The sequence below is a fragment of the Saccopteryx bilineata genome, chromosome 1 (assembly GCF_036850765.1).
Source record: "Saccopteryx bilineata isolate mSacBil1 chromosome 1, mSacBil1_pri_phased_curated, whole genome shotgun sequence".
NCBI classification, from domain to species: domain Eukaryota; kingdom Metazoa; phylum Chordata; class Mammalia; order Chiroptera; family Emballonuridae; genus Saccopteryx; species Saccopteryx bilineata.
In genome coordinates, this window is record NC_089490.1 from 233,397,809 (window position 1) to 233,424,035 (window position 26,227).

General features: G+C 39.6%; 1 protein-coding gene across 1 annotated transcript in view; it reads left to right on the top strand.

The window, feature by feature from the left end:
• The window catches only part of USH2A (usherin), a 545,087-nt gene that overhangs the window by 111,355 nt on the left and 407,505 nt on the right, over nucleotides 1–26,227 (top strand). Inside the window, exons 14-15 of the mRNA XM_066238179.1 lie at nucleotides 10,529–10,712; nucleotides 25,004–25,167. Coding sequence (XP_066094276.1) covers nucleotides 10,529–10,712; nucleotides 25,004–25,167 — 348 coding nt within the window. The remainder of the gene's footprint in view (nucleotides 1–10,528; nucleotides 10,713–25,003; nucleotides 25,168–26,227) is intronic.

The window sequence follows — 26,227 nt, forward strand, 5'->3', positions numbered from 1 at the left end:
ACACAAGAATTCTTTAAAGACGATGATTAATTTCATTTAGAATGATGATGCCCATTCTATATCTTCTTTTAAAAGAGAGGACAACATGCCATAAATGTTTGCCGAGGACTTTTGAGATGCCTGTCCTTAGGCAAATAGCCACTATGAAATTATTCTTCTTAAAAATACAACTTTACACCAGATAAATCCCAACACGAATGGGGCCAGAAGAAGATAGGGGAGACCATGAGTGGAGAGAAAAAGATTGAAGATGATTTTTTTAGCATTTTAAATGTTTTAAATTTAATTTGTACGCTTATCAAAATTTAATAATAACTTTAAAAATCAAATAGAATGGAAAGGTGCACTGTGGGTGGTGGGCAATATAGAGCTCACATGTCATAGAAACCAACACGTGACACCTGTGACCCTGTTAACCAGTGTCACCCTAATAAATTTAATTAGAAATCAATTAAAAATTAAGAAAAGAATGTAAAGACACTATGAAGGAGCTGCCCCATCGCCCTAGCAGAAATCACCCCACCACCCTCAACTCCCTTAGATGTGTCTCTGGCTTTTATTTCTGCTTTTCTGCTTATCTTCTTCCACGTCAACCTCTGACATGTAGATGTTACCTCCCCACATAGAAGATGAGTATGCAGCTCTTCAAACTCCTCCCCAGTAATCCCTTTATTTGGTTCAATCAATATTCACAGATTATTTTAGTATGACTATATAAGTCTATTTCAGAGATATGCCTTTTAATGTGTTTTGATTCTATTTCCTTTCTTGAAAAAACTGTGCCTTTGCTTAGTTTTTGGGGGAATCTCATCAATATTCCTAGGAATCAAAACTTTCCAATGGAAATCTGTTGAAGAAATCTATCAGGACACACGCGCGTGCACACAAGCACACACTCTGAATGATGTCAGTCCACAGGAGGACTTGAGGCCCTGATTTGAGCTGGCTGACCTCTCGTGCTGGTGCTTGGCTGTGTCCCACATCTTTCTCTTATAGCTGTCCATAGGCCTTCCTTCCCCCATCCCCCATGCTGATTCCCCTGTTCCTGAATCCCGCATCACCTTTCTGTTTTATTTGTATGTTTGGTAGTGCACACTCTATAGTAGCTATGTGAAGAAGTGTACAAGGAGGAAAGGGATTTTTCTTTTTAGAATTTGGAATGCCTGAAATTATCATTAATTCACATTTTATAGCTATTTGAAATTTTACAACTACCTGCAATCATTTACACACACACACACACACACACACACACACACACACACACAAAGGTTATTTTCCCATCATCTGCTAGCATAGAAGCCAATCACATTCTTTCTTCTTTCTTTTATTCTTTACATACTAGAAGATGCTGCCATTTCCAGAGCTATCATTTCAGAAAATTTCATGATGATGTGTCGTTTGTTCAATAACTTTTCTGGGCATTTACTGGGCTTTTTTGTCTATAGGTCAGTGTTCTTGTGTGGGAAAATGTATCAACCCCCTTCCTAGCAGCATCTATACCAGTGTTTGTCCAAACAGCTGGACCCCAAGCCTAGCCAGACTGACACATCAAACAGCCATCACAGGCAGCATGTCATAGAATCCCTCTGCTCCCTGAGGCGCCTTGTCCCTGCTCCTGCAGGGTCCCAGCCCTCCCTGGTTCACCTGCTAGAGGAAACTTGTCTCCTCTTGGTTGGGGGAGGCTTGCCTCTGCCTCACACTTGACTAGAGAAAGCTCTGGAACCTCTCATCCCAGCCACGTCTTTGCACAGTTCAGAGGCCTGAGTCAGCTTGTTGTTGGCCGCTCCCTGCCAGTGCTTAGCTTTTCCTGGTTGACATCTGTTGCCGGGTGCTGCTTTCTCTTCTGTTTTGGTTTTGTTTCATTTCTGCAGATTTCAGAAGAGAAAAATTGTCTAATCAACTGTGCTTAACTGAACATGTGACCCTGTTATTTCCTGGATTGTCATCTTTTCAGGCCAGACCCTAGCTATCATCCTGTGAGCCCTCCCTTGTTCCCACATGCCTTGTCTCTTCTGTCTCCATCAGTGTTGTTGGTTTTACCTTCCCGCATATCCAGAATTTGGGTACTTCTCGACACCCTCCCTTACCCATCCGGGTCCCAGCCATTTTAGACTTTCTCCTGGACTATTCAAAAGGCCCCTTTAACTCTTGATCCTTCTTCCATCCTTTCTCAACATGCAGCCAAAGTGGTACTTCCTGCTCACTGGCTTTCCATCAGCATAGGTAAAGCACAAAGCTGATAGGGTTGAACAGCCCCCTTGAACTGTAGCGCCCATAACCTCTCTGACCTCATTTCCAAGAGTCTTCAGACCATTGGTTCCTTTTTAGCCTGCCTGCAAGTCAAATCACTCACCGTTGTTTTTGGATTGGTCGGAGCTCTACCTCGGGCACAAAGAACAGCGTCTCTGTGGTGGGTGCTTCGTGTTTATTTTCAGAATTAAGTGAACAATTACATTTAAAAACACACCTCAGTGGAATTCTTCTCTCTTCAGGCATGGGTGCAGTGCAAGCCTGTGAGCACACCTGTAATGACACAGACACAGGGAGAATGTGGCATTCCACCCTGCAAAGGAAGAGGGAAAAATGTAGCATAAGCACCTCATGCATTTTTTGGACAAAACAAAATATTCTGTACACAGATATGTAGCCTATGGAAAGGTCCACATATGTGTATCTGGATCTCTATTTTTTTTTTTTGGCCCTGCATTCTTCCAGCTTCAGAAACTGTGTTGAATTTGTCTCTTATTGTTTAGTTTACATTGAAAAACAGAATACCACTATCCTGAAGTATCTTTTTCGTAGGCAGATGCTTCAAGTAGCCGGCTCTGCAGTAGACACGTTAACACGCACAGCTAGTAATCTGAGCCTTTCATCCTACTTCTTTAACCACCTTGGAGAGGCGAGTCGCATACTACTGGGGGAGGCAGCAGGTAGAGGGGACATTGGGCTTCTGTGTGTGAGCGGGGGGAGGGGGGATGTGCAGGGCTGACCTGGCGAACCTCAGGACTTATGCCCACCTTGTCCGTCTGTGACTGTCAATATCACTGGCCCATCTAAGATGGCTGCATATAGATCCCTGTCCCGCTTTCTTAAAAGCATTTTCAAGGAAGGTGCCTGTAACGAAACCTCATGTATTATTAATCTAACCTTACTTGGATGTACAAGGAATAGGCTTAATTCAACTAAAATTTATAGGCAATTTGTTAAAGCAGCAGTGAGCATTAGAAGGTACATTAGAGCCACATTGGTTTTAATATGCCATTCAATAACTTGAACAGAGGTTAAAAATGCTGCTTAACCTCCATTAAGTATTTTAAAAATGCTTTAATTTAAAATTATTTGGAGTGTGTGTACATGTATGAATGTACACATACTCACACTAATAAATATTGCACTGAATACGTTTTCCCGTGCACTTTTTCAGCCAGATGACCTCGGAATGTTTAGCAGCAGACACTCAAGTCAGACACCAGGGCTGAGAAAGCCGGGGAAGGAGGTCAAGGCATCTCTAGCCCGTGACCCATCCTTGTCCTTGAGAACTAGAGGCAGTGAGGGTTTGTTGAAGACTCTGCAGCTTTGGAATAAAATAGAGGCTAATTTGTAATGGGAACAGCTCCATCTGACATGCTTTGCGCTAATAGAGGACAGTCCCTCATGCTTCCCTCTGGTATTTACTTTTGGTTTGGTTTTGTAATTCACACAGGCTATTAGAAAGGAAGACAAAGTCTCCGGTTTCATTATGAAGCGTATCATATTTGTTAAGTAATGAGCTCATGCACCAGCATTGCGTTCAAGACCTGGCCAATGGGATTGGAAGCAGATGGCTGGTGTCCCATTAAAGATCAGTGCAGCTTTCTAGAGTAATGTTCTTTTCACAGAGAGACCCGAGTCTCAGAATAAGAGCCCCCTCCTTGGTGAACCACCAGGAGGGATCTGTCATGGACAATATGGGCCATAGTCTTAGGCAAATCTGGGGGGAGGTATCACTGACAAATCATTAAACTTTAATTTAGGAAAATCCTACCTTCATAGAAAACTGCTTAACAAAAATTGCAACAAGGATAATAGGTGATATTTAATGAGTATCTGTCATTTGCCAGACTCCAGAATCAGTCTGAAAGTCGCATTTAATGTGCACAATATTTCTACGATAGAAGGACCAGTATTATTCTCATTTTATAGTATGAAAAATGAATTTTAATTAAGTAGAGGAACCATTTACACACCCAGATCCATCTGACCCCAGAATTGGCACTCAACAAGTGGGAAACCTTTTTTCTGAGTAACTCACTCTCTGTCTTAAACATTCACTCTGTGAATACTGGAGAGTTACACTAACATAAACAGTCTTACAAGTGTGTGTAACCTTCCTCTGGCTCAGACTCATCTCAGTCTGTGGGCTAGCATATTGCTGTAGGTCCTGGGCTGTCTCATCTATTGTGTAGCATGTGAGCGATAGTTATAAAGTTAAAAAATTAGCAGAGTCCTGGGCATGGCTGCAGTGGTCGGTTAACAAAGAGCTGAACTGAGAGGTCTGGAATTGGTGATCTCCATGGACAGTGCTGGAGATGTATATAGTTAGGGCAGTGGCGTAGGAGAGAGACTTGAGAGCATATGGTTGATAATGGTCGAGGCCGACACAAATGGGATCAAAGACTTTAAAAGTGTCTCTGTGAATGACGGAAACACGGACGCATCTACTTGTTTTCTGTGTGTATTTGTATCCACCTATAATCTGCAAGTCTTAATCAAAGCTGTTGTTATTTAAAGTCATTATTGTTAGATTTGGTTCTTAAAGAATATGTTTCTGGGGTTCTTTCATAGGTAGTCACATAAATAGAAAAACTATTTTTTTTTATAAAATAGAAAAGTCCACTAGAATGTTTTCCTTTATATGAATAAGTGATTAAATGCTTCATTCTTAAGAATAGGCGACACAGTTTTGGGGTGACATTTTCTTTCTGCAGCTCTGTTCTGTTAATAGGCAAGGGTTATATTTTTAAAGTTTCTGTGCCTGACTCATAGATTCTCCCTATGAGGCCAGGCGCCCCTCCCTCTCAGAACCCAAAGTTTTGTGTTTACCATTTTTCTTTTCAGTGTTAAAGAGATCATCTCATATTTTAAGGGGTAACAGATATCAATCCATCTATCTACACATCCATCTATTCAGTCTTCCATCCATTTCATTCATATATTTATTTTTTTGATAAGCATCTATTGAATACATTACTATGTACCAGGTATAAGATATAGAATCATGAATATACAGTGTGTCTGTAAAGTCATGGTGCACTTTTGACCGGTCACAAGAAAGCAACAAAAGATGGTAGAAATGTGAAATCTGCACCAAATAAAAGGAAAACTCTCCCAGTTTCATACCTATTCAGTGCAGTTCGATGTGGGCTCATGCACAGATTTTTTAGGGCTCCTTAGGTAGCTATCCCGTATAGCCTCTACAGACTCCTCACTGACTGGTGGCCTACCAGAACGGGGTTTCTCCACCAAACTGCCGGTTTCCTTCAACTGCTTATCCCACCCAGTAATGTTATTCTTATGTGGTGGCGCTTCGTTATAAACGCGCTGATATTCACGTTGCACTTTGGTCACAGATTCGAATTTAGCAAACACAGAACACACTGAACTTTCCTCTGTACTGTCCACATCTCAACTGGCATGGCCATGGGCTGCTCCGCTGTATACATGGTGTTACGTCATCATCTGCGCATGTGCACATGCTGCCATATCATCCTACAGAAACTGGGAGGGTTTTCCTTTTATTTGGTGCAGATTTCACATTTCTATCATCTTTTGTTGCTTTCCTGTGACTAGTCAAAAGTGCACCATGACATTACGGACACACTGTATTAAAGCTTTATGTTTAGTAGGGGAAATGGACTTGTATGTAAGTGTAACAGTGTAATAATGGCAATATTGGAAATGTGCAATACAAAGAACTGGTCAAAGAAACAGATTGATTCATTCTTGAAGAATGAGGGATATAGAGGACTTAGATGGAAAACTGATGTCTGAGATGAGTTCTGAAATAGGAGTTGGTTTGATACCCAAGAAGTGCATAGTAGTCCAGGGAAGAGAGAGAGGAGCAGAGAATTTAAAGCACCTTTAAGCCAATTGAGAAAGAATTTAGGGAATTCTTTGAAATAAGAGAAATTACCACTTGGAATGAATGATAACATATATTTATGCATTTATTGATGTTTGGTCAAATCTATAAATAATAATTTTAGCATTATTTGTATATAAAATTACCAAATGGAGGGAAATGATTTCTATCTTAATTTGAAGATTGGTATCATTGACTGTACTTTATTCAGAAAATTGCTGATTTGGAAAACCATCACTAAGATAGTCTTTTTGTTACCTGGTATAGGTGAGCCACAAATTCCCCCCTTGACTCTTCTCTTAATATAATGTCCATTCTCTGGCTTATGCTGAGAGTCGTTACTTCTAAATGGCTTATAATTAGTGCTTAGCCTCAGCTCTGCCCTGCTTTTCTGAATAAGGCCTAGAGGTTAAACTTATTTTCTTTCTCCTATTTCAAGATCTCGGTAAAGCCTAGTTGTTCATGGTCCTCGGGAGGGACATTGCTGGGAAATGGGCTCTTCTTTTATGCCCGAGACAGGTACTGTGTTGTGCAAATAGCCACATCAGGAGATAATACCAGCTGCCTTGCTAACAACTTTGAACTCTAAGGATTCTGTAAACCTTCTCCAAGATAAAACAACAACGCTGTTTTACGATATGGGTGACTTTTTGCTTTAGCTGCAAAACACATTATTTTCCACATGAGACCTGTCTTGCTTGAGACCAAGGGTTAGCTGGAATAAAACTGGGGGCAATAATAAACTTGAGAGGGCTGATTGGTGCTATAATCATGTAAACTCTCAGCCCTGCTTTAAGGTAAGGTTCTGGCATTGTTCTAATGACTGTGCTTAATTTAAGTATGTGGTACAATTGGTACAATATCTTTCATGGAAAGAAGTCTCAAAAAATGACCAGTGAAAATGATACAGATGCAAAGATATAGAACATGAAGTGGAGCTCATGGAAGAAGATCAGAAATGTACTGAGTTCAAGGCAAGAAATTCAGATCAGTTATCTTTACACTGCACTCTGGAGTTGACGCTTAAGGTGGGGGGAAGGAAAATTATTTTCTATAGTTGGAAGTCATAAAAGGGAAGGTAATGGTCTAGAGTTAGGTGCATCTCAGGTAAGGCAAGAAGTAATAATTGAACAGGAAGGTACCTGATTCATCCTAATTAGAACTGCTTAAAAATAGGACAACTGAAATACTGGAGGGATTAACCTTTATAATCATGCTCCCGAGAGGAGGTGGGAAATTAACCCTGGACAAATTCTAATGCAATCTTTTTCTTGTAGCGCTGACTCTGGGTTGCAGCCTCCATGGGTGTTTTAGCACCTTTTTTGTTCCTCTCTGCATATATCTCTATTTTTCTCCTACACCATTCTTTATTCTCAAAACTTGGGCAACCCATTCTTTGGCACCAAAATGCACTCTCCTTGTCCTTCCAGATTTACCTAATAAATCACTTCTTGTAAAAATTATCCTTAATTGTTCTAGAATTCTCGGTAGCTCAAAGCTATTGCAATAAGTCTAAATTAATTCTGGTGCTAAGTATCTGTGCTAATGTGTAATTTATCCAAATTGGAGAGCTGTTAGTACATTCATGATGCTATCATTCTGCATTTAAGGACCGAGGTACATTCTCTGGAAGAAAAAGACAGAATCACATCCCCAGTGATCTCGAAACCAAGAGAGAAGTCTTGTAAACTTCTGACTTTGACCACATGATGCGTAAAGTGTGAGCACTGGCGTCAGTTGGCATGGCCACGTGCTATTTCTGGAAGGACATAGAGGGCAGATTGCCATCAGTGGGTGCAAAGAAGAAAATGACACAATCTAGTTGTAAGTTACAATAAAAATATAGCCGTGGTTCTTTCCAACTGAATGGCATATATTGTGAGCTTCTTTTTCCTTTTTTTTAAATTCTCATTGATCACAATGCTTTCTATCTTACTGTTCCTGAGCTGTCTAGGAGAGACTGTGCAGAGCCCAGGAGAAGACAAACTAATCAGTGATCACTGTGACAGAACAGACTGTTGCCAATGAGTCCCTCAAATGGGTTTTATAGCGTTGCACTTGCTCTCTGCTCATCCCTAAAGAATAGGTGACACAGTGGACTTACTTTGTGTCCACATTTTTCTCTCTCTCAGTATCACCGATATTTTATATCCTTAAATGAGTGATTATGACAGTCGTACAATTTGTTCTCATTTGCCAGAACTTCACTTGTGAGAATCGCTTTGCAATCTCTCACCCCCATTTTTCATTAACATTTCTTATCATTATGCTTGTGCTTGTGTGTGTGTTCATATGTATGTACATACACATATACATGCACAAATGCACGTATCAGCGCCAAGAATGACTTCCCTCCCATTCGCCTGACCCATCATTCAAATATCCAATTCCTTTTTAATTGTATGACTGTTAACTTCCATCTTCTAGGTCCAAAAAATTTGAAGTAACTTGAAAATATTTTTGAATCCTATTTTTCTTTCTTTTTTGCTATAATGAAAAGAATGAGTTGATAATGAATCTAAATTCTGCAGGCTTTAAAAACTACAGCACTCATGGGGATCAATGTCTAGTTAATAACTTGGTTCATTTTTGTGAATTGATCAAAGGCTTGTGGAGTTCCTGCCTTGTGAGGAACACAGTGCTGGACGCTGAGGGAGGGGAGGGGCAGTGGTGAATTAGTCAGATGAGATTCCAGCCTTCACAAAGGAGGTTACAGTCTGGTGCGAATGAGATTATAATTTTCATGAGAGTCTAAAGGAAATGAACAGGATGCTATGAAGCCATAACAGGCATGCCTGAACTGGCCTAGGTTAGGTTACCTGAGTAATTCATGAGACCTGTTGTGTGTTGAGTGAGCCAAACAGAAAAGGATGGGTCAAAATCATTTCCACGGACAGAACTGCCTAGGGGCAGGCTTGTAGGTGTCAGGAAGACAGCAATGTATGAAGTTGCTGATGAGCAGTGAGCACATGCTAGAGCAGAGGTCCCCAAACATTTTACACAGGGGGCCAGTTTACTGTCCCTCAGACTGTTGGAGGGCTGGACTATAAAAAAATCTATGAACAAATCCCTATGCATATCTTATTTTAAAGTAAAAACACAAAACGGGGACAAATACAATTTTAAAATAAAGAACAAGTAAATTTAAATCAACAAACAGACCAGTATTTCAATGGGAACTATGGGCCTGCTTCTGGCTAATGAGATGGTCAATGTGCTCCTCTCACTGACCACCAATGAAAGAGGTGCCCCTTCTGGAAGTGCAGTGGGGGCCGTATAAATGGCCTCAGGGGGCCACATGCAGCCCGCGGGCCGTAGTTTGGGGACCCCTGCGCTAGAGAGACTGGTGGGACTCAGATGGAGGGATCACGGCTGTGTTAGGGATTTCGATCCCCCCCCCAAAGAAACAGGAAGTCATCAAATAATTTTCAATAGCAGACTGAGATGTTGAAATTCTGCCCTAAAGAAGATTGTTTCAGCTACCCTATGAAGCACAGATCGAGGGGGACAAGAAGGGCACCATCTGATGAGATAGTCTCCAGTTCAGCTGCTTGTGTTCAAATTGGGGTTCTTCTATTGGTTAATTGTGTCATTTCACAAAAGTTTATGAACCTTTCTAACCTCCTCTTTCCTACTTTATGTAACAGACATAATAATAATCCTTGAATTATTTGCATGTTGAGAAAACTAAACAAGGTAATGAATATAAAGCTCATACCATGGCCTCTGGTATCTGGTGTGAACTGTGAAAATCTTGGTGGTGATTAGGGAAGTGGCATGGGGATGGAGAACAGATTAAAATTCTTAGAAGACAATTATCCACTGACTTGGTAACCAGCTACATGAAGTGCGAGGGGAGGGGACTAGAAGTGAAGGACTCACGGAATGCCTGTTTTAGCAAAATGCAGACTGCTCGTTTCAGTTTGAATTTCAGATATATATTTAATATAAGGAAATATCAGACAAGATATGTTTTTACTAAAAAAAAAATCATTGTTTATTAGAAATTAAAGTTTAATTGGGCATCCTGTATTTTATCTAGCTACCCCAGCAAAGACATTCCATGGTTCTAGGTTGAACATCTGAAGAAATGGTGGCACCCTTTGTTAAAATGGAGATGATAAGAAGAGAAGCAGATTTAGGGCAAAAATCATGAAGTAGGTTTTAGATGCACTGCATTTTAGGAGCCTGGGAGACACCAGGCACAATGCAAATTATCGACTCAGCCTCTCTTTGGTGAGAGTTGACAAACAGTCATAAAGAACCACTATAACCCCATTTGCGTTGAGAATCAGTTTAGTGCCCCTATGGAGTGTTCTGGGTTTTGAGGTAATCAAAATATTGTATTTTAAAGAAAAGACTGGATGGGAAGTCGACAGACAAGCTTTTTATTTTTTATTTCAGGTTTTTATATCTCTCCAGGCAATATGACCGGCTGCTGGCCATGTTCGTGCCACACAGCTGGTGCGGTCCATCACATCTGTGACAGCCTGACTGGCCAGTGCGTCTGCCAGGATTCCTCCACTGCTGGGCTGGCTTGTGACCATTGCAAGGACCTTTACTTTGGATTTGATCCTCAGACTGGAAGGTAAATACAAGAATGAGTAATTAAATGTTGCTTACTAAATTAGATTTGCAAGTGACTTTTTGGCAGTATCTTTTGTAAAATGCAGTATGTCCTGTCCATAGTTGATTGATATATTTTTGACTCTTTAATGTCTGCATTAAGAAACATAATGGTTATTCAAACCTTTGAATATTTTGTAGAGTTTCAATGTATAGGTTGCTCTACAATTATAGATAGTTCCAATATTCAGGTCTGGGGATATTTAACTTGGTAAAATCCTTTTCCCTCAAGGAAATTACAGTTTACATGTAGAGAAAGACAGGAAAAGAATTATCTCTAATTGAACACACACATACATAAGGGCTAAGAGAGGTAACATGTGCATGTTTGTCTTTTGCTTTTGTGGCCCCTGAATTTATTGCTTTTTAATTTACTACATCCATTACTTGTTGCCCTAGCCTTTCTAACTTAGGTTTAAAGATTGTTAAAGCTAAGAAATACGTCTTTGTATTCAGTGATATGATTCCCCCCCGAGTGTATAAAGTACCTTCTGAAAGTAAATTAACTACTTTTCACAGTTACCCTGTCTTTAATGTGCTCATTTCCTGTGTATCTGTGGGCATCTGCTTCTGTGCATTTGTTTTCAATGCGGTATTTTTGAAGATGAGCTGGAATGCCAATTCCTTGTGTTTTCTTTTCTGGTTAGATTGTAAATTTGTCGGGGGTTTCCATGAATTCTTTGGTGTTCCTGTCTCCACGCAGCTAGTGTTGTGTTCTTCATAAATCAGCCAGACATGCTTCTTGGTGCATGTTCTGTGTGTGTGTATGTGTGTGTATTTGTAACTATAATTACTAATCATTCAAGAGTTTGAGATTGTTGGGCTCTCTTCAACACATGTCCCCTGCTGCCCGCCTTTGGCCCTTAAACTCTTCATTAACTCTTCTGTCCTCCTTCAGAGTGTGGATAGGGTGACAGGTTAAATCATTGAAAAATAACTCAAACCAATGTATTTATTTGTCTTGCCCCTAAAATTTAATGTAACTAAAATCAAACAAAAAAAGAACTTAACCGTGATATATAAAATATTTATTAAAACAAGGTTTTGTTCTTATAACATCCTTTTTCCTTTATTGAACCATGCTGCTCCCCTCGCTCCCATTCGTCTGTGGTTTTTCAGTCTCAGAGCATGACTGCTGTGTTTGTTCTGCTCCTCCTCTCTTCGTACAGGGACTGAGGGCAGAGGAGGGAGTCTCTGGCCTAGCAAGCCCAGAGCAGGCTGCTGTCTTGGACCTTGCACATGTCCACACTGACTCCTCACTGGGGTTGTACTTTCATGATCTCCTCATTGCTCTCTCCGCCTCCGTTATCTCTCACGTCCAGTTTTAGTCAAATGCACCTCTCTTTCAGTCCACATACATCTCAGCATTTTCTTGACTCAGGCCTCTTAAAAGAGCTCCAGGCCTCCCTCTGCATAGGTGCTAAAGCAACACCATGCTCACTCTCTTCCTTGTGGCCCCTGATGGGCTGTGGAAAATATACATTCTTTGTTGCCTTGTGCCATACTGTTTTCATTACTATAGCTTTGTAACATATTTTGAAATCAAGAAGTGCGATGCCTCTAGTTTTGGTTGAACTATTGCTTTGTAATTTAAAATAAGTATAGGAGTTTCTATAACTTAAGAAAGGCCAGAAAAGCCATGTAACTGACTCACTTTATAGCCAGGTGACCGGCTGGGACATTACTCCTTGCAGCATGCCTAAAGGATCAGTGAAAGATGAAAGCAACATTTATTTATGGTTGCATCTTACGACTCCTGGGTTTTCAATGTGCCAGTTATTCTATATTGTTGTCCCTGTTCCTTAAAATTATCTCCTCCTCTGCCTTCCAGGATCTCACTCCTATAATGCGTTTTCCCATCTCTTTTGCTGATTACTCCTCTTTATTCTGCCCCTTCAATTTACATATTTAGGTCATTGATTTTTCTCAATACCTACATGTGAATGACACTCAGATATAGTGCTACCTGTTCAGCTCTCCCCATGGCCTGGAGGCCTATAGTGAGCTGTCTCTCTGAGTTTTCACTGTGGATGTCCCTCATGCCTCCCATTCTTCACAGAACTGGCACAGAACTGATTTTTTACGTTACGTTCCTCACCTCTTACAAGAGTAAATATAAAAGTCTCATGCCACTTCGTGCCGCCATGATCTTGGGAAAAGCATGTAAACCTTATAATAACTGTTCAAGTTTACACCACCCACTTGTGAGTGGGGCCCAGGGTGCCCTGGAGATCGGGCAGGTTTGGCTCTGGTGCTGAGCAGAGGCTGCCCCCAAAGAGAGCCACCATCTGTGGTGTAGCTTCTTAGAAAAGGATAGAAAGGACAAAGCCTCCCACAGCCAGAGGGGGTCCGAGGAAAGCAGGCGGCCATGTCCCTTAATCAGTTACATCCGTCATACAGAGTGTCTGTGCCTTGAGTTGACCCTTCTGTCCCACTGATGGATTCTGCTGTCGCTTACCACTTTGACATGGGTGATCGTTACAAAAGACAGCCTCTAGCCCAGAAAGTCAGAGGGGAAGATATTTCAAAATGTGACAATGAGAATGGCTTGAGTTTATACTTTTGCTTATCATGGGGATGAGATAAAAATGGAGTTTATTCTTTTTATGTTTTTTTTTCAGTTCTTTCCTAAAGGATATTAAAGTTTCTTTGTTGTCTCCTGGTCGCTGTTATGAATGTATAGTAACTGGTTATTTTGAAAATGTGAACAAAGATGGCTAAAATATATTGCATGTTGTATAAGGCATTTTTGTTTCCTGAATAAAACAAAAAATCACTTGTCCATGTATGTATACATGCAATTTAGGAAAATAACCATTTATTCCCTGATGTTAAACTTTTTTCAAAAAGTAGAAAAATAAACTAAAATCACTGAATGCACCTTGAACCAGACACTGTGTTAGGTGCTTACAAGTATAAATTTATTGTATTAATTTCCAAACTGCTCCAATAGATTATAAGTATTTTATTGTTAAGCAAGGAAAAGATACCACTGTCATGGTATCTCTTCATTGACTTGGAAAATAAACTGCTTTTCTCATCTGTTTTTTCCATTTATATTTTCAGGGGGTCTTATTGAACCCCTCCATGAAGCTTACTAATACCCTTTCTTCTCCATATTCTCTTTAATGTGCTGATCTATGTTTCCTATATTTTTCTCTTGGTTTATTTTTTAAAGGTTTTTTTTGTTTGTTTGTTTGTTTTCTTGGGGTTTTTTTGTACTCCCAAGGGCAAAATGAATAAAGTTGGCTCTGCCCCTAAACTTAAAGCAACAACAACAAAAATGCACCAAACACAATGCTAACAAGCTGGGAAACCATTCAGCTGTTCTCATCCAAGTGGCTCATTCCTCAAACATGACCTATCACAGAAAGGGGGCATGTGTTCTAAAAAGCTGATCCAAGTGCAAAAAGAAAAAAAAATCACTTCATTTACCTTTGACACATAAAGCAAACATGACTTAATCAGCATCGAAAACAATGAAGCAAAAAATAAATAAATAATAGTCTGCCCACTGAAAAATCAATAAAGAAAAAAAAGTATATTGTACTTGTCTAAACCCAAAACAATGAGACAAAAATGGGCCACGTTCCCCTCGCCTCCATTGGTAGTCGATACCCAGATGTGATGGCATGGTCCCGGGCATTGCCCCCAAGTTGACTTGAAACTAGGATTCCTCCTTCCCACTGCCCCTAAGATGGCTCCCTCCAATGTATGGTGTTCTCCTTTTTTTTAAATTTTTTTAAATTTAACATCCATATATCACAACCCCCAGAGATTTCCTCTCCAATGACTTTTCCTCTCTGTATTAATTAGTTCTATTTTTTTAAGCCTCAAGGGGCCCTGATGTATCACTACTTGTCTCTTACCAGCTGACATATGCTGAACAGTAATTGTCCTCAGGTAGCGGGGAGTCGGAGTCTAGGCTGGCTAGGGAATATCAAGGCTCCGACTTCTAAACCATACAATAAATTAACATTTTTCCGTACCAGATTCTGTTTGCTTTGCGAACTTATTTGATCCCTAGGTCAGAGAGTGGGTCGGGTAATCCTCTCATGTGTGTATTTCCAACCAATGCCCATTGGACTTTGCTCTGAGAACAAGGTCAATGACTTCTAACAGAAGCTGATGACTTCCCTGTCCACTTATTTCTTTTCATGGTGTGATTGTGGGACAGTTGGGCTGTGTGTGTCACAGTTCATGTTCATCAGTGACATCAACGAGCCCCTCAGAGAGCTTGCTGCTGTCTAGGTGATGGGATAGGAGGGACCACAGGTGAGTACGCCCCACCAGAAGCAGAGAGGGCTTGGTCACAGGTGGGAGCAGAGTCCCCAGAAAGACAGCAGAGGTGTGCAAGGACATGAGAGGTCTCCGCTTGGGAAGGCCACAGTGTCATCTTGCCTTATGCCTGGGGCCAAAGCAGACCACAGGTCATGTTGGCATGGCTTTCAGCTCATACAAGGAGGATCTGTAAGCCGCACATTCCTCTGCTATAATTTGCGAGAGAACTCGGTGCTGTCGGTTGGCCGTGATGTAGAAGATGCTAAGAACCTCAATGAAACTGCACCTCCACTGTGGAAATAAAACAGACCCTTACCCAGGGAAACACCAGAGTCCTCCAGGGAGCTCTGTAGCATTCATGGGGCCTGTACAAGAGGACTCAAATGGGAATACCTCTGGCCTTAGGGAATCTGAGAAGATGGCCAACCCTTCAAGAAACAAGGTCTCTTCCTTAGCGGAGAGGTTAGCCAGGGGAACAGCTATGCCCATCAAAAAGGGCTCTGAACAGCTAAGTTGTCATTCATTCAACACAACATATCAAACCCTTATTTTGTGCTCGTCTTTGTGCTGGGCATGGAAGAAAGATCTTTGTCCCATTTCTCCAACTCATCTTGAAGCCTCTTTCGGTTCTATAATCAATAATCATTAATTATTACCAGTGATACTCTGCCCATCTGGGGCTGCCACTCTGTTGCTAGGCAACCCAGCTATTTTAGCACCTGAGGCAAAGCCATGGAGCCATTCTCAGCACCTGGGGCCAATTTGCTCAAACCAATCGAGCCATGGCTGTGGGAGGAGAAAAGAGAGAGAGAGAGAGAGAGAGAGAGAGAGAGAGGGAGAGAGAGAGAAAGAGAAGGGAAAGGGGGTAGAGAAGCAGATAGTCGCTTCTCTTGTGTGCCCTGGGAATCAAACCTGGAACTTCTACATGCCAAGCAGATGCTCTACCACTGAGCCAAGCAGCCAGGGCCATCTTTATCAATAGTCTTTTTATTTTTTTAAATTATCATTTCTCATTAGACTATGACCTCCTTGAAGACAGGGGCAGCTCTGTCTTACTCATATTTATGACTCCAGTGCGATTCCAACCCTGGAACATAATTGGCTTTCAATGAATGCTATTTTAATGTCATTCTATACATTTAGATGGTACCCATGAGCAGAGGCCCCCAACAGATGAGAGGCATCCAAAGAACAATGCCAATAAAGTGACCTGGACCCGGGACTAGGTCCCTGGCCCTGGTAAAGTAGCTCTTCCTCAGATGATGAAGTCCCTGACAATGAAATGCATTATTGAAACACACTCCCCTTATTAATAGTGATGTTTGTGCAACAGGAAGAAGTAGGATACCTCCTGCTGTTATTGTTTGCCCAACGGGAAGGGGCTCCCTGGAAAGTAAAATAGATGAGATTCGTGATTTAAGAGACAGAGGCCAATTAATGTCTTTCCCGTTGTGCCCCGCCGATGCCGAGGCCAGAGCGGAACTGTTATAGCGGAGCACGCTCAGAGGTGAGCGCTGCCTTCCCCCTGCTTTGTTTATCGTAATGAACTGGTCAATAAACATCACAAATTGTTTATCTGTATAAATCTTGACAGATTACTCTTTATGAAATCCATTTAGCAAGTGAGGTTTTCCCATAAGGATGAAAAATGAAGATTTTAAACAGATTGTGGGAGAGCTTTGGCTCTACCAGGAGAGTCTGTGTAATAAAGGTTTCTTTATATTAATATTACAAAAACCATTTATCCTGACAAAATCAATATTGCAGTCCATCTTAGTTTGCTGTTCTCATGCAAAGCTTAAAATGTCTTTTCCTTTATTATGTATAATTCTGTTTTAATAAACGTGACATATATTTCATTTAAGAGGTGCTCTTGAGGCGTGGTGACTTATAAAATCACATCGAACTTGTAGCTTATTTGCTAAAGAGTCTTAGAAATGTTGAAAATCATATTTGAGTGGCTGAAAAATTTACAGGAATCATTTCACTTAAGCCTTAATTACAGAATTATCCCCAGTGTCCTCTGGGCTAGAAACACATGATAATATTCAGCAAAGTCTCTTGTGAACTTCATTCTGATAAAACTTCCTCTTACTAAAGTCAAGCAATTATAACAAGCCTGATAAGTTAGATATAACAATGGCTTGCATAAGAGACTATAAAATCAGGAATAGTCACATTTAATTACTCAAAACACGGCATGCCTTTCTAAGGAACAATTTATTTATTCCACTTAGATTCAGAACGTAATGCCCCATGGATACTGACAGAGCTGACTTAGAGTGAAGTGTGCAGCTGGGAGGGAGTTGAACAGCATCAAGGAAAGGAATTATGTTATACACTGGAAATGGTTACTCTGAATGTACCGTGTATAAAATAAGTGTGATTGTCTCATGAATGAATGCTAATAAAAACTGAAATACTCAAGAGGCACTTATTCATGAGTGGTGTGGTAATAAATATATACACTGGGAAACTGTGCCTCTTACTGCTTTTTTCTTACCAATCTGGCATAAAAAGCTTGCAAACAGTGTACTCTAAGTAGCAGCATATAATGAAATTAAGAGTAAATTAAATATTTTGTTGCTTCTGTAATTCCATTTTAATTTCAATGCGTAATTTTCTTCAGCTCTGATACTTTTAAGTAGGCTAAACCAGCTATTTGAAATGGCATTCTGATGCAATGTCTATACATAAAGGACTTCATATAGTTGTTTGTAAGAGGGGAAAAAATGTCCTTTTATCGTGACATCAAAGGGCAAACTACAGTACAGTGGTTTTCAAGAGAAACCGTGCTTTGTTTATTCCCTTGGTGACATTAGTCCATAAAACAAATTTGCGGTTTATTTAGCAGCCATAGCTTTTATCAGCCTTTTTAAGGGTGTTGAATGATTACCCAAAAGATCTCACCATGAAAGTGGCAGTGGATAAAGTAACTCTATTCACCCAGCATCTTTATTGGAAAACGTGGGTGAATCCATAATGCTCTTATTAAATGTACCATATGGACAGTCCATGTTACGTGTGGGTGGCCTTCTGACATGTGCTATTTTTGCTCCTCTCATACTTTGTGGCACCAAAGTGGCTCATCCCAATCAGTGACGTTGTCACAGGTGAAGAGTTTGAACAATCCACTCTGAAGAAATAGGTTTTATTTTTTGTTGTAGCAGAATGCCAGAGCAGTGATTTTTATAAGTAACTTTGGGTCCAAGAACTGTAAATTGAAGGAACATCCTCCCATTATATTTATATCACTAGCATTTTTCTTCCTTCTTTTCCAAGTGAAAGTAGAAGAAATATAGACAGACGCCTGCATGTGCCCTGACCAGGATTCACCTGGCAAACCTCTCCCCTACCCTGTCTGGAGCTGATACTTTGCCCATCTGGCACCATGATTGCAACTGAGCTATTTTTAGTGCCTGAGGTGGAGGTTTCATGGAGCCATCCTCAGTGCCTGGGGCTGTGTGTGCTCAAACCAATGGCTGCAGGAAGGGAAAAGAGAGAGAAAGATAGAGAGAGAGAAAGAAGCAAAAGTGGGAGGTGTGGAGAAGCAATGATTGCTTCTCCTGTGTGCTTTGACCAGGAATCGAACCTGGGACATCCACATGCTGGGCTGTCGCTCTACCACTGAGCCAACCAGCCAGAGCCATCACTAACATCTTCTCATTGATCAGAATAATGCTCTGTTCTCCAAACATTCCAGTTAAGGGAGTTTAGTGCATAAAATAAAGAAAGTCAAATATATAACGTATTAAGGCATCATCAGTATTAGAACACCTCTTTCCCAAACTATTAGTGAAGTTTCATCTTTGTAAAACTAAATATAGAATTTCAAGATTTTTAGGAGAAACAATGGTTATCACATCCAGTTTTCTATTTCACAACTTGGTAGATACTTAAAAAGACAATTTTGGCAGTTCTTAATTTTTATGTCAGGAAAACTGCATTTCTGAAAAAAGCAAAATTCACAGTATTCTTAATTGAATAACTGGTTTCAAAATAATCCATAAGCTGTATTTTTGGCATGTTAAAAAAGCAAAGTAACACTTTTTTTTCCATTAATGCATTTACAAAGAGAAGGCTTCTTAGAGGTTTATCATAAACAGAATTTTGATAAAGGTTTTGTTTGGTTCGTGTTTGACTCAAGAATCCTTTTCAGCTCAAGGAGGGGCTAAAACAGACCCTATTGTCCTATGATGTTACCAGTAGATGTACCTGATGTAAGCTGTGCATTTTTTTTTATAAATTTTTATTAATGGTAATGGGATGACATTAATAAATCAGGGTACATATATTCAAAGAAAACATGTCTAGGTTATTTTGTCATCAAATTATGTTGCAAACCCCTCGCCCAAAGTCAGATTGTCCTCCGTCACCCTCTATCTAGTTCTCTGTGCCCCTCCCCCTCCCCCTAACTCTCTCCCTCCCTCCCTCCCATGTCCTCCCTCCCCCCCCCACCCATGGTAACCACCACACTCTTGTCCATGTCTCTTAGTCTCATTTTTATGTTCCACCAATGTATGGAATCATGTAGTTCTTGTTTTTTTCTGATTTGCTTATTTCACTCCTTATAATGTTATCAAGATCCCACCATTTTGCTGTAAATGATCTGATGTCATCATTTCTTATGGCTGAGTAGTATTCCATAGTGTATATGTGCCACATCTTCTTTATCCAGTCTTCTATTGAAGGGCTTTTTGGTTGTTTCCATGTCTTGGCCACTGTGAACAGTGCTGCAATGAACATGGGGCTACATGTGTCTTCACGTATCAATGTTTCTGAGGTTTTGGGGTATATACCCAGTAGAGGGATTGCTGGGTCATAAGGTAGTTCTATTTGCAGTTTTTTGAGGAACCACCATACTTTCCTCCATAATGGTTGTACTACTTTACAGTCCCACCAACAGTGAATGGGGGTTCCTTTTTCTCCACAGCCTCTCCAACATTTGCTATTACCCGTCTTGTTGATAATAGCTAATCTAACAGGAGTGAGGTGGTATCTCATTGTAGTTTTGATTTGCATTTCTCTAATAACTAATGAAGCTGAGCATCTTTTCATATATCTGTTGGCCATTTGTATCTCTTCCTGGGAGAAGTGTCTGTTCATGTCCTCTTCCCATTTTTTAATTGGATTGTTTGTTTGTTTGTTGTTGAGTTTTATGAGTTCTTTGTAAATTTTGGATATTAGGCCCTTATCTGAGCTGTCGTTTGAAAATATCAGTTCCCATATAGTTGGCTGTCTGTTTATTTTGATATCAGTTTCTCTTGCTGAGCAAAAACTTTTAATTCTGGTGTAGTCCCATTCATTTATCTTTGCCTTCACTTCTCTTGCCATTGGAGTCAAGTTCATAAAATGTTCTTTAAAACCCAGGTCCATGATTTTAGTACCTATGTCTTCTTCTATGTACTTTATTGTTTCAGGTCTTATATTTAGGTCTTTGATCCATTTTGAATTAATTTTAGTACACGGGGACAGGCTGTAGTCGAGTTTCATTCTTTTGCATGTGGCTTTCCAGTTTTCCCAACACCATTTGTTGAAGAGGCTTTCTTTTCTCCATTGTGTGTTGTTGGCCCCTTTATCAAAGATTATTTGACCATATATATGTGGTTTTATTTCTGGGCTTTCTATTCTGTTCCATTGGTCTGAGTGACTATTTTTTTGCCAATACCATGCTGTTTTGATTATCGTGGCCCTATAATATAGTTTAAAGTCAGGTATTGTAATGCCCCCAGCTTCATTCTTTTTCCTTAGGATTGTTTTGGCTATTCGGGGTTTTTTATAGTTCCATATAAATCTGATGATTTTTTATTCCATTTCTTTAAAAAATCTCATAGGGATTTTGATGGGAATTGCATTAAATTTGTATATTGCTTTGGGTAATATGGCCATTTTGATTATATTTATTCTTCCTATCCAAGAACAAGGAATATTTTTCCATCTCATTGTATCTTTTTTGATTTCCCTTAACAATGCTTTGTAATTTTCATTATATAGGTCCTTTACATTCTTTGTTATGTTTATTCCTAGGTATTTTATTTTTTTTGTTGCAATCATGAAGGGGATTATTCTTTTGAGTTCATTCTCAAATGTTTCATTGTTGGCATATAGAAAGGCTATGGACTTTTGTATGTTAATTTTGTATCCTGCGACCTTACTGTATTGGTTTATTGTTTCTAATAATCTTTTTGTGGAGTCCTTCGGGTTTTCGATGTATAGGATCATATCATCAGCAAAAAGTGATAGCTTTACTTCTTCTTTTCCGATATGGATGCCTTTTATTTCTTTGTGTTGTCTGATTGCTCTGGCCAGAACTTCTAGCACCACGTTGAATAAGAGTGGAGAGAGTGGACAACCCTGTCTTGTTCCTGATTTAAGGTAGAAAGTCCTCAGTTTTATGCCGTTTAATATGATGTTGGCTGATGGTTTATCATATATGGCCTTTATCATGTTGAGATATTTTCCTTCTATACCCATTTTGTTGAGAGTCTTAAACATAAAATTGTGTTGTATTTTATCAAAAGCCTTTTCTGCATCTATTGATAAGATCATGTGGTTTTTGTTCTTTGTTTTGTTGATATGGTGTATTACGTTAACCGTTTTGCGTATGTTGAACCATCCTTGAGATTCTGGGATGAATCCCACTTGATCATGATGTATTATTTTTTTAATATGTTGTTGTATTCGGATTGCCAGTATTTTGTTTAGTATTTTAGCATCTGTATTCATTAGAGATATTGGTCTGTAGTTTTCTTTCTTTGTGCCATCCTTGCCAGGTTTTGGTATGAGGGTTAGGTTGGCCTCATAAAATGTGTTTGGAAGTATTGCTTCTTCTTCAATTTTTTGGAAGACTTTGAGTAGAATAGGAACCAAGTCTTCTTTGAATGTTTGATAGAATTCACTAGTATAACCGTCTGGGCCTGGACTTTTATTTTTGGGGAGATTTTTAATAGTTTTTTCTATTTCCTCCCTGCTGATTGGTCTGTTTAGGCTTTCTGCTTCTTCATGACTCAGTCTAGGAAGGTTGTATTGATCTAGGAATTTATCCATTTCTTCTAGATTGTTGTATTTGGTGGCATATAATTTTTCATAGTATTCTACAATAATTCTTTGTATTTCTATGATGTCTGTGGTGATCTCTCCTCTTTCATTTTGGATTTTATTTATTTGAGTCCTGTGTCTTTTTTCCTTGGTGAGTCTTGCCAAGGGTTTGTCAATTTTGTTGATCTTTTCAAAGAACCAGCTCCTTGTTTTATTGATTTTTTCTATAGTTTTTCTGTTCTCTATTTCATTTATTTCTGCTCTGATTTTTATTATCTCCTTTCTTCGGCTGGTTTTGGGTTGTCTTTGTTCTTCTTTTTCTAGTTCCTTAAGGTGTGAAGTTAAGTGGTTTACTTTGGCTCTCTCTTGTTTGTTCATATAGGCCTGAAGTGATATGAACTTTCCTCTTATTACTGCTTTTGCTGCATCCCAGAGATTCTGATATGTCGTATTTTCATTTTCATTTGTCTGTATATATCTTTTGATCTCTGCGCTTATTTCTTCTTTGACCCATTCATTTTTTAGAAGTATGTTGTTTAGTTTCCACATTTTTGTGGGTTTTTCCCCCTCTTTTTTGCAGTTGAATTCTAGTTTCAAGGCTTTATGATCAGAAAATATGCTTGGTACAATTTCAATTTTTCTAAATTTGCTGATATTGTCTTTGTGGCCCAACATATGGTCAATTCTTGAGAATGTTCCATGTACACTAGAGAAAAATGTATACTCTGTCGCTTTGGGATGAAGTGTCCTGTAGATGTCTATCATATCCAGGTGTTCTAGTATTTCGTTTAAGGCCACTATATCTTTATTGATTCTCTGTTTGGATGACCGATCTAGAGCCGTCAGCGGTGTATTGAGGTCTCCAAGTATGATTGTATTTTTGTTAGTTTTTGTTTTAAGGTCAATAAGTAGCTGTCTTATATATTTTGGTGCTCCTTGGTTTGGTGCATATATATTAAGGATTGTTATGTCTTCTTGATTCAACTTCCCCTTAATCATTATGAAATGACCATTTTTGTCTCTGAGTACTTTTTCTGTCTTGTAGTCAGCATTATTAGATATGAGAATTGCTACACCTGCTTTTTTTTGGGTGTTGTTTGCTTGGAGTATTGTTTTCCAGCCTTTCACTTTGAATTTGTTTTTATCCTTGTTGCTTAGATGTGTTTCTTGTAGGCAGCATATAGTTGGATTTTCTTTTTGAATCCATTCTGCTACTCTGTGTCTTTTTATTGGTAAGTTTAATCCATTTACATTTAGTGTAATTATTGACACTTGTGGGTTCCCTACTGCCATTTTATAAATTGTTTTCTGTTAGTTTTGTATCTAGTTTGATTCTTCTCTTTTGTTTTTCTATCATTTGTTTTTGTTTGTTTGTGTTCCATACTTCTTTCCTCTGTTGCTACCTTTTTTAAGTCAAGTGTTTTTGTGGTGGTTTTTTTAAGGGTGGTTACCATTAAGTAATGAAAAGGGTACCTACCATATTCATTGTAGTACCCTATCTTATAAGTATTTCTGCACTTCATCATCCTTTGCTACTGTTAATCTCCATCCTCTCCCCCCTTTTTTTCCTTTGTTGTCACAGTTTAAGTTTGGTTTTATTGTGTTCTTGGTGGAGCTGTTACTTGTGGTGTTGTTTTCTTTTGTTCTTTGAATCTGGTTGGAAAACCCCCCTTAGTATTTCCTGGAGTGGGGGCTTTCTGTTGATAAATTCTCTCATCTTTTCTCTATTTGTGAATGTTTTTATATCTCCCTCATACTTGAAGGATAGCTTTGATGGGTATAGTATTCTTGGCTGAAAGTTCCTCTCTTTCAGGGCCTTAAATATTGGGGTCCACTCTCTTCTAGCTTGTATAGTTTCTGCTGAGAAATCTGATGATAATCTAATAGGCCTTCCTTTATATGTTGTACTCTTCTTTTCCCTGGCTGCCTTGAGAATTTTTTCTTTGTCATTGGTTTGTGTCATCTTTATTATGATGTGCCTTGGAGTGGGTTTGTTGGGGTTAAGAAAACTTGGTGTTCTGTTTGCTTCTTGAATTTGAGGCTTTAGTTCCTTCCACAGGCTTGGGAAGTTCTCGTCTATTATTTGTTTGAGTATATTCTCCATTCCATTTTCTTTCTCTTCTCCCTCTGATATACCTATTATTCTTATGTTATTCTTTCTGATGGAGTCAGACAATTCCTGTAGGGCTTTCTCATTTTTTATTATTTTTGAATCTCTTTCTTCTTCTCTCTGTTGTGCCTCAAGTTGTTTGTCTTCTATTTCACTAATCCTATCTTCAATCTGGGCTGTTCTGTTAGCTAAGCTTGTTACCTCATTTTTCAGCTCGTGAATTGAGTTTTTCATTTCTGTTTGATTTGTTTTTATAGTTTCAATTTCCTTGGTAATATATTCTTTGTGTTCATTGAGTTGTTTTCTGATCTCCCTATATTGCCTTTCTGTGTTTTCTTGTATATCTCTGAGTATTTTTAAGATTTCTATTTTAAATTCTCTGTCATTTAGCTCCAAGGCTTCCAATATGTTAAGTCTTTTCTCCATAGATTTTTCCACATCTATTTGTGTTACCTCTCTTTCTTTTGTATCCATAATATTCGATTTCCTCTTTCTTATCGGCATCTGAGGGTGGTCTTATTGATAGCACGCAGGCGCACTCCCTCGCGGCTTGAATGAGCGTCGCTGCTGCGGTAGCTTCCTCCACACCCTCGTCTCTCAGATTCAAGTGATAACAGTCCTTTTGCTTTCAGTTTGTGTGGAACTCCGGAATGCTCCGAGGATAAATTTTTCTGTTTCTAGTTGATAAATTTGTTGTGATTTAGGGGAGAGCTGTCGGACGCGCTTCTCACGGCGCCATTTCCGTGACGTCACTCCCCGGCCTGTAAGCTGTGCATTCTTAATGGCAACATTGTACTCTGATGGTGTATTTCTCTTCTTTTCAGGTGTCAGCCTTGCACTTGTCATCTTGCAGGAGCCTTGAATGAAACCTGTCACTTGGTCACAGGCCAGTGTTTCTGTAAACAATTTGTCACTGGCCTCAAGTGTGATGCTTGCGTTCCTGACGCCAGCCACTTGGATGTCAACAACCTGTTAGGCTGCAGCAAAAGTAAGTGAACTCTGGCCCAGAGCTGGGGTACGAAGGACTGGCATGTGGGGAAGAGGGTCCGTCCATCTCTCTCTCCATTGGGAACCCGTCAGAAAGGCTCAGGTACAAGGGAGAGAATTTAGGTGAGAAATAAACAAAGAAATCACACTGAATGAATGAAACTCGCGTCCTTTCTCCTCGATTAGGTTGTGAAGATGATGGTGTGGTTATATTACTAGTGGGAAACATACAGTGGGTGGTTGAAATAGTATCACTAAGAAGTTGACCAAAGTGCTGGTTTTCCCCAGACTAAGGGACTTTCAGTGGAAAAATCAGGACATTACTGCTTAAGCCACATGAATAGTCACACCACCACGCAACAACATTCCCAGGTGATTTTCTACAACAAATGGAAGATTTATGCTTTATGATGATTTTCATGTCTTCTATCCTACAAATTTTATGGACACTACACTACTATTAGTTGTTTATTGATATAGTAGAAATCATCTCTACCCTTACTTCTCACAGCATATTACTGACTCCTCTATTGGATATACCTTTCTTTCTGCCTTTTCCCCTTGCATTAGCTTTATAAACATCTCTCACATTCTTAGTTTTAACTCTTGAGTGCCAAAGATTCTATATTAACTCTTTCGACCTCTCAACAACACTTTGCGGTTTCTTGAGTTAACTCCACAAAGTCACCTGCAGCCCTACACTCTCAGAACGTACTGATGATTTCTTTATATTTGTTTCAGCATCATATATCCTTGTCATTCTTAGAACTCCTAAGCAATGCTTGCTGGAAAACATGTAGGAAGGAGTCCTGTGCAACATATTGCACAATGCATGTCCTCCTTAGGGTGCCCTGATATGGCCATGAGTCACAGCACTAGGAAATGCCACCGCTCGGGACAATTGGTCATTGGCAAGCAGGCCTGTGACTGTGCTATGGATATTTATGGAAGGGAGGATAAGCGACAAAATATTGGGCTCCACGGCAACTGTACTGGATTCTAAGTCAGTGAAAGGCAGAGCGTAGCTAATGATCAAGACATATTTAGATTTTGTACCTGTG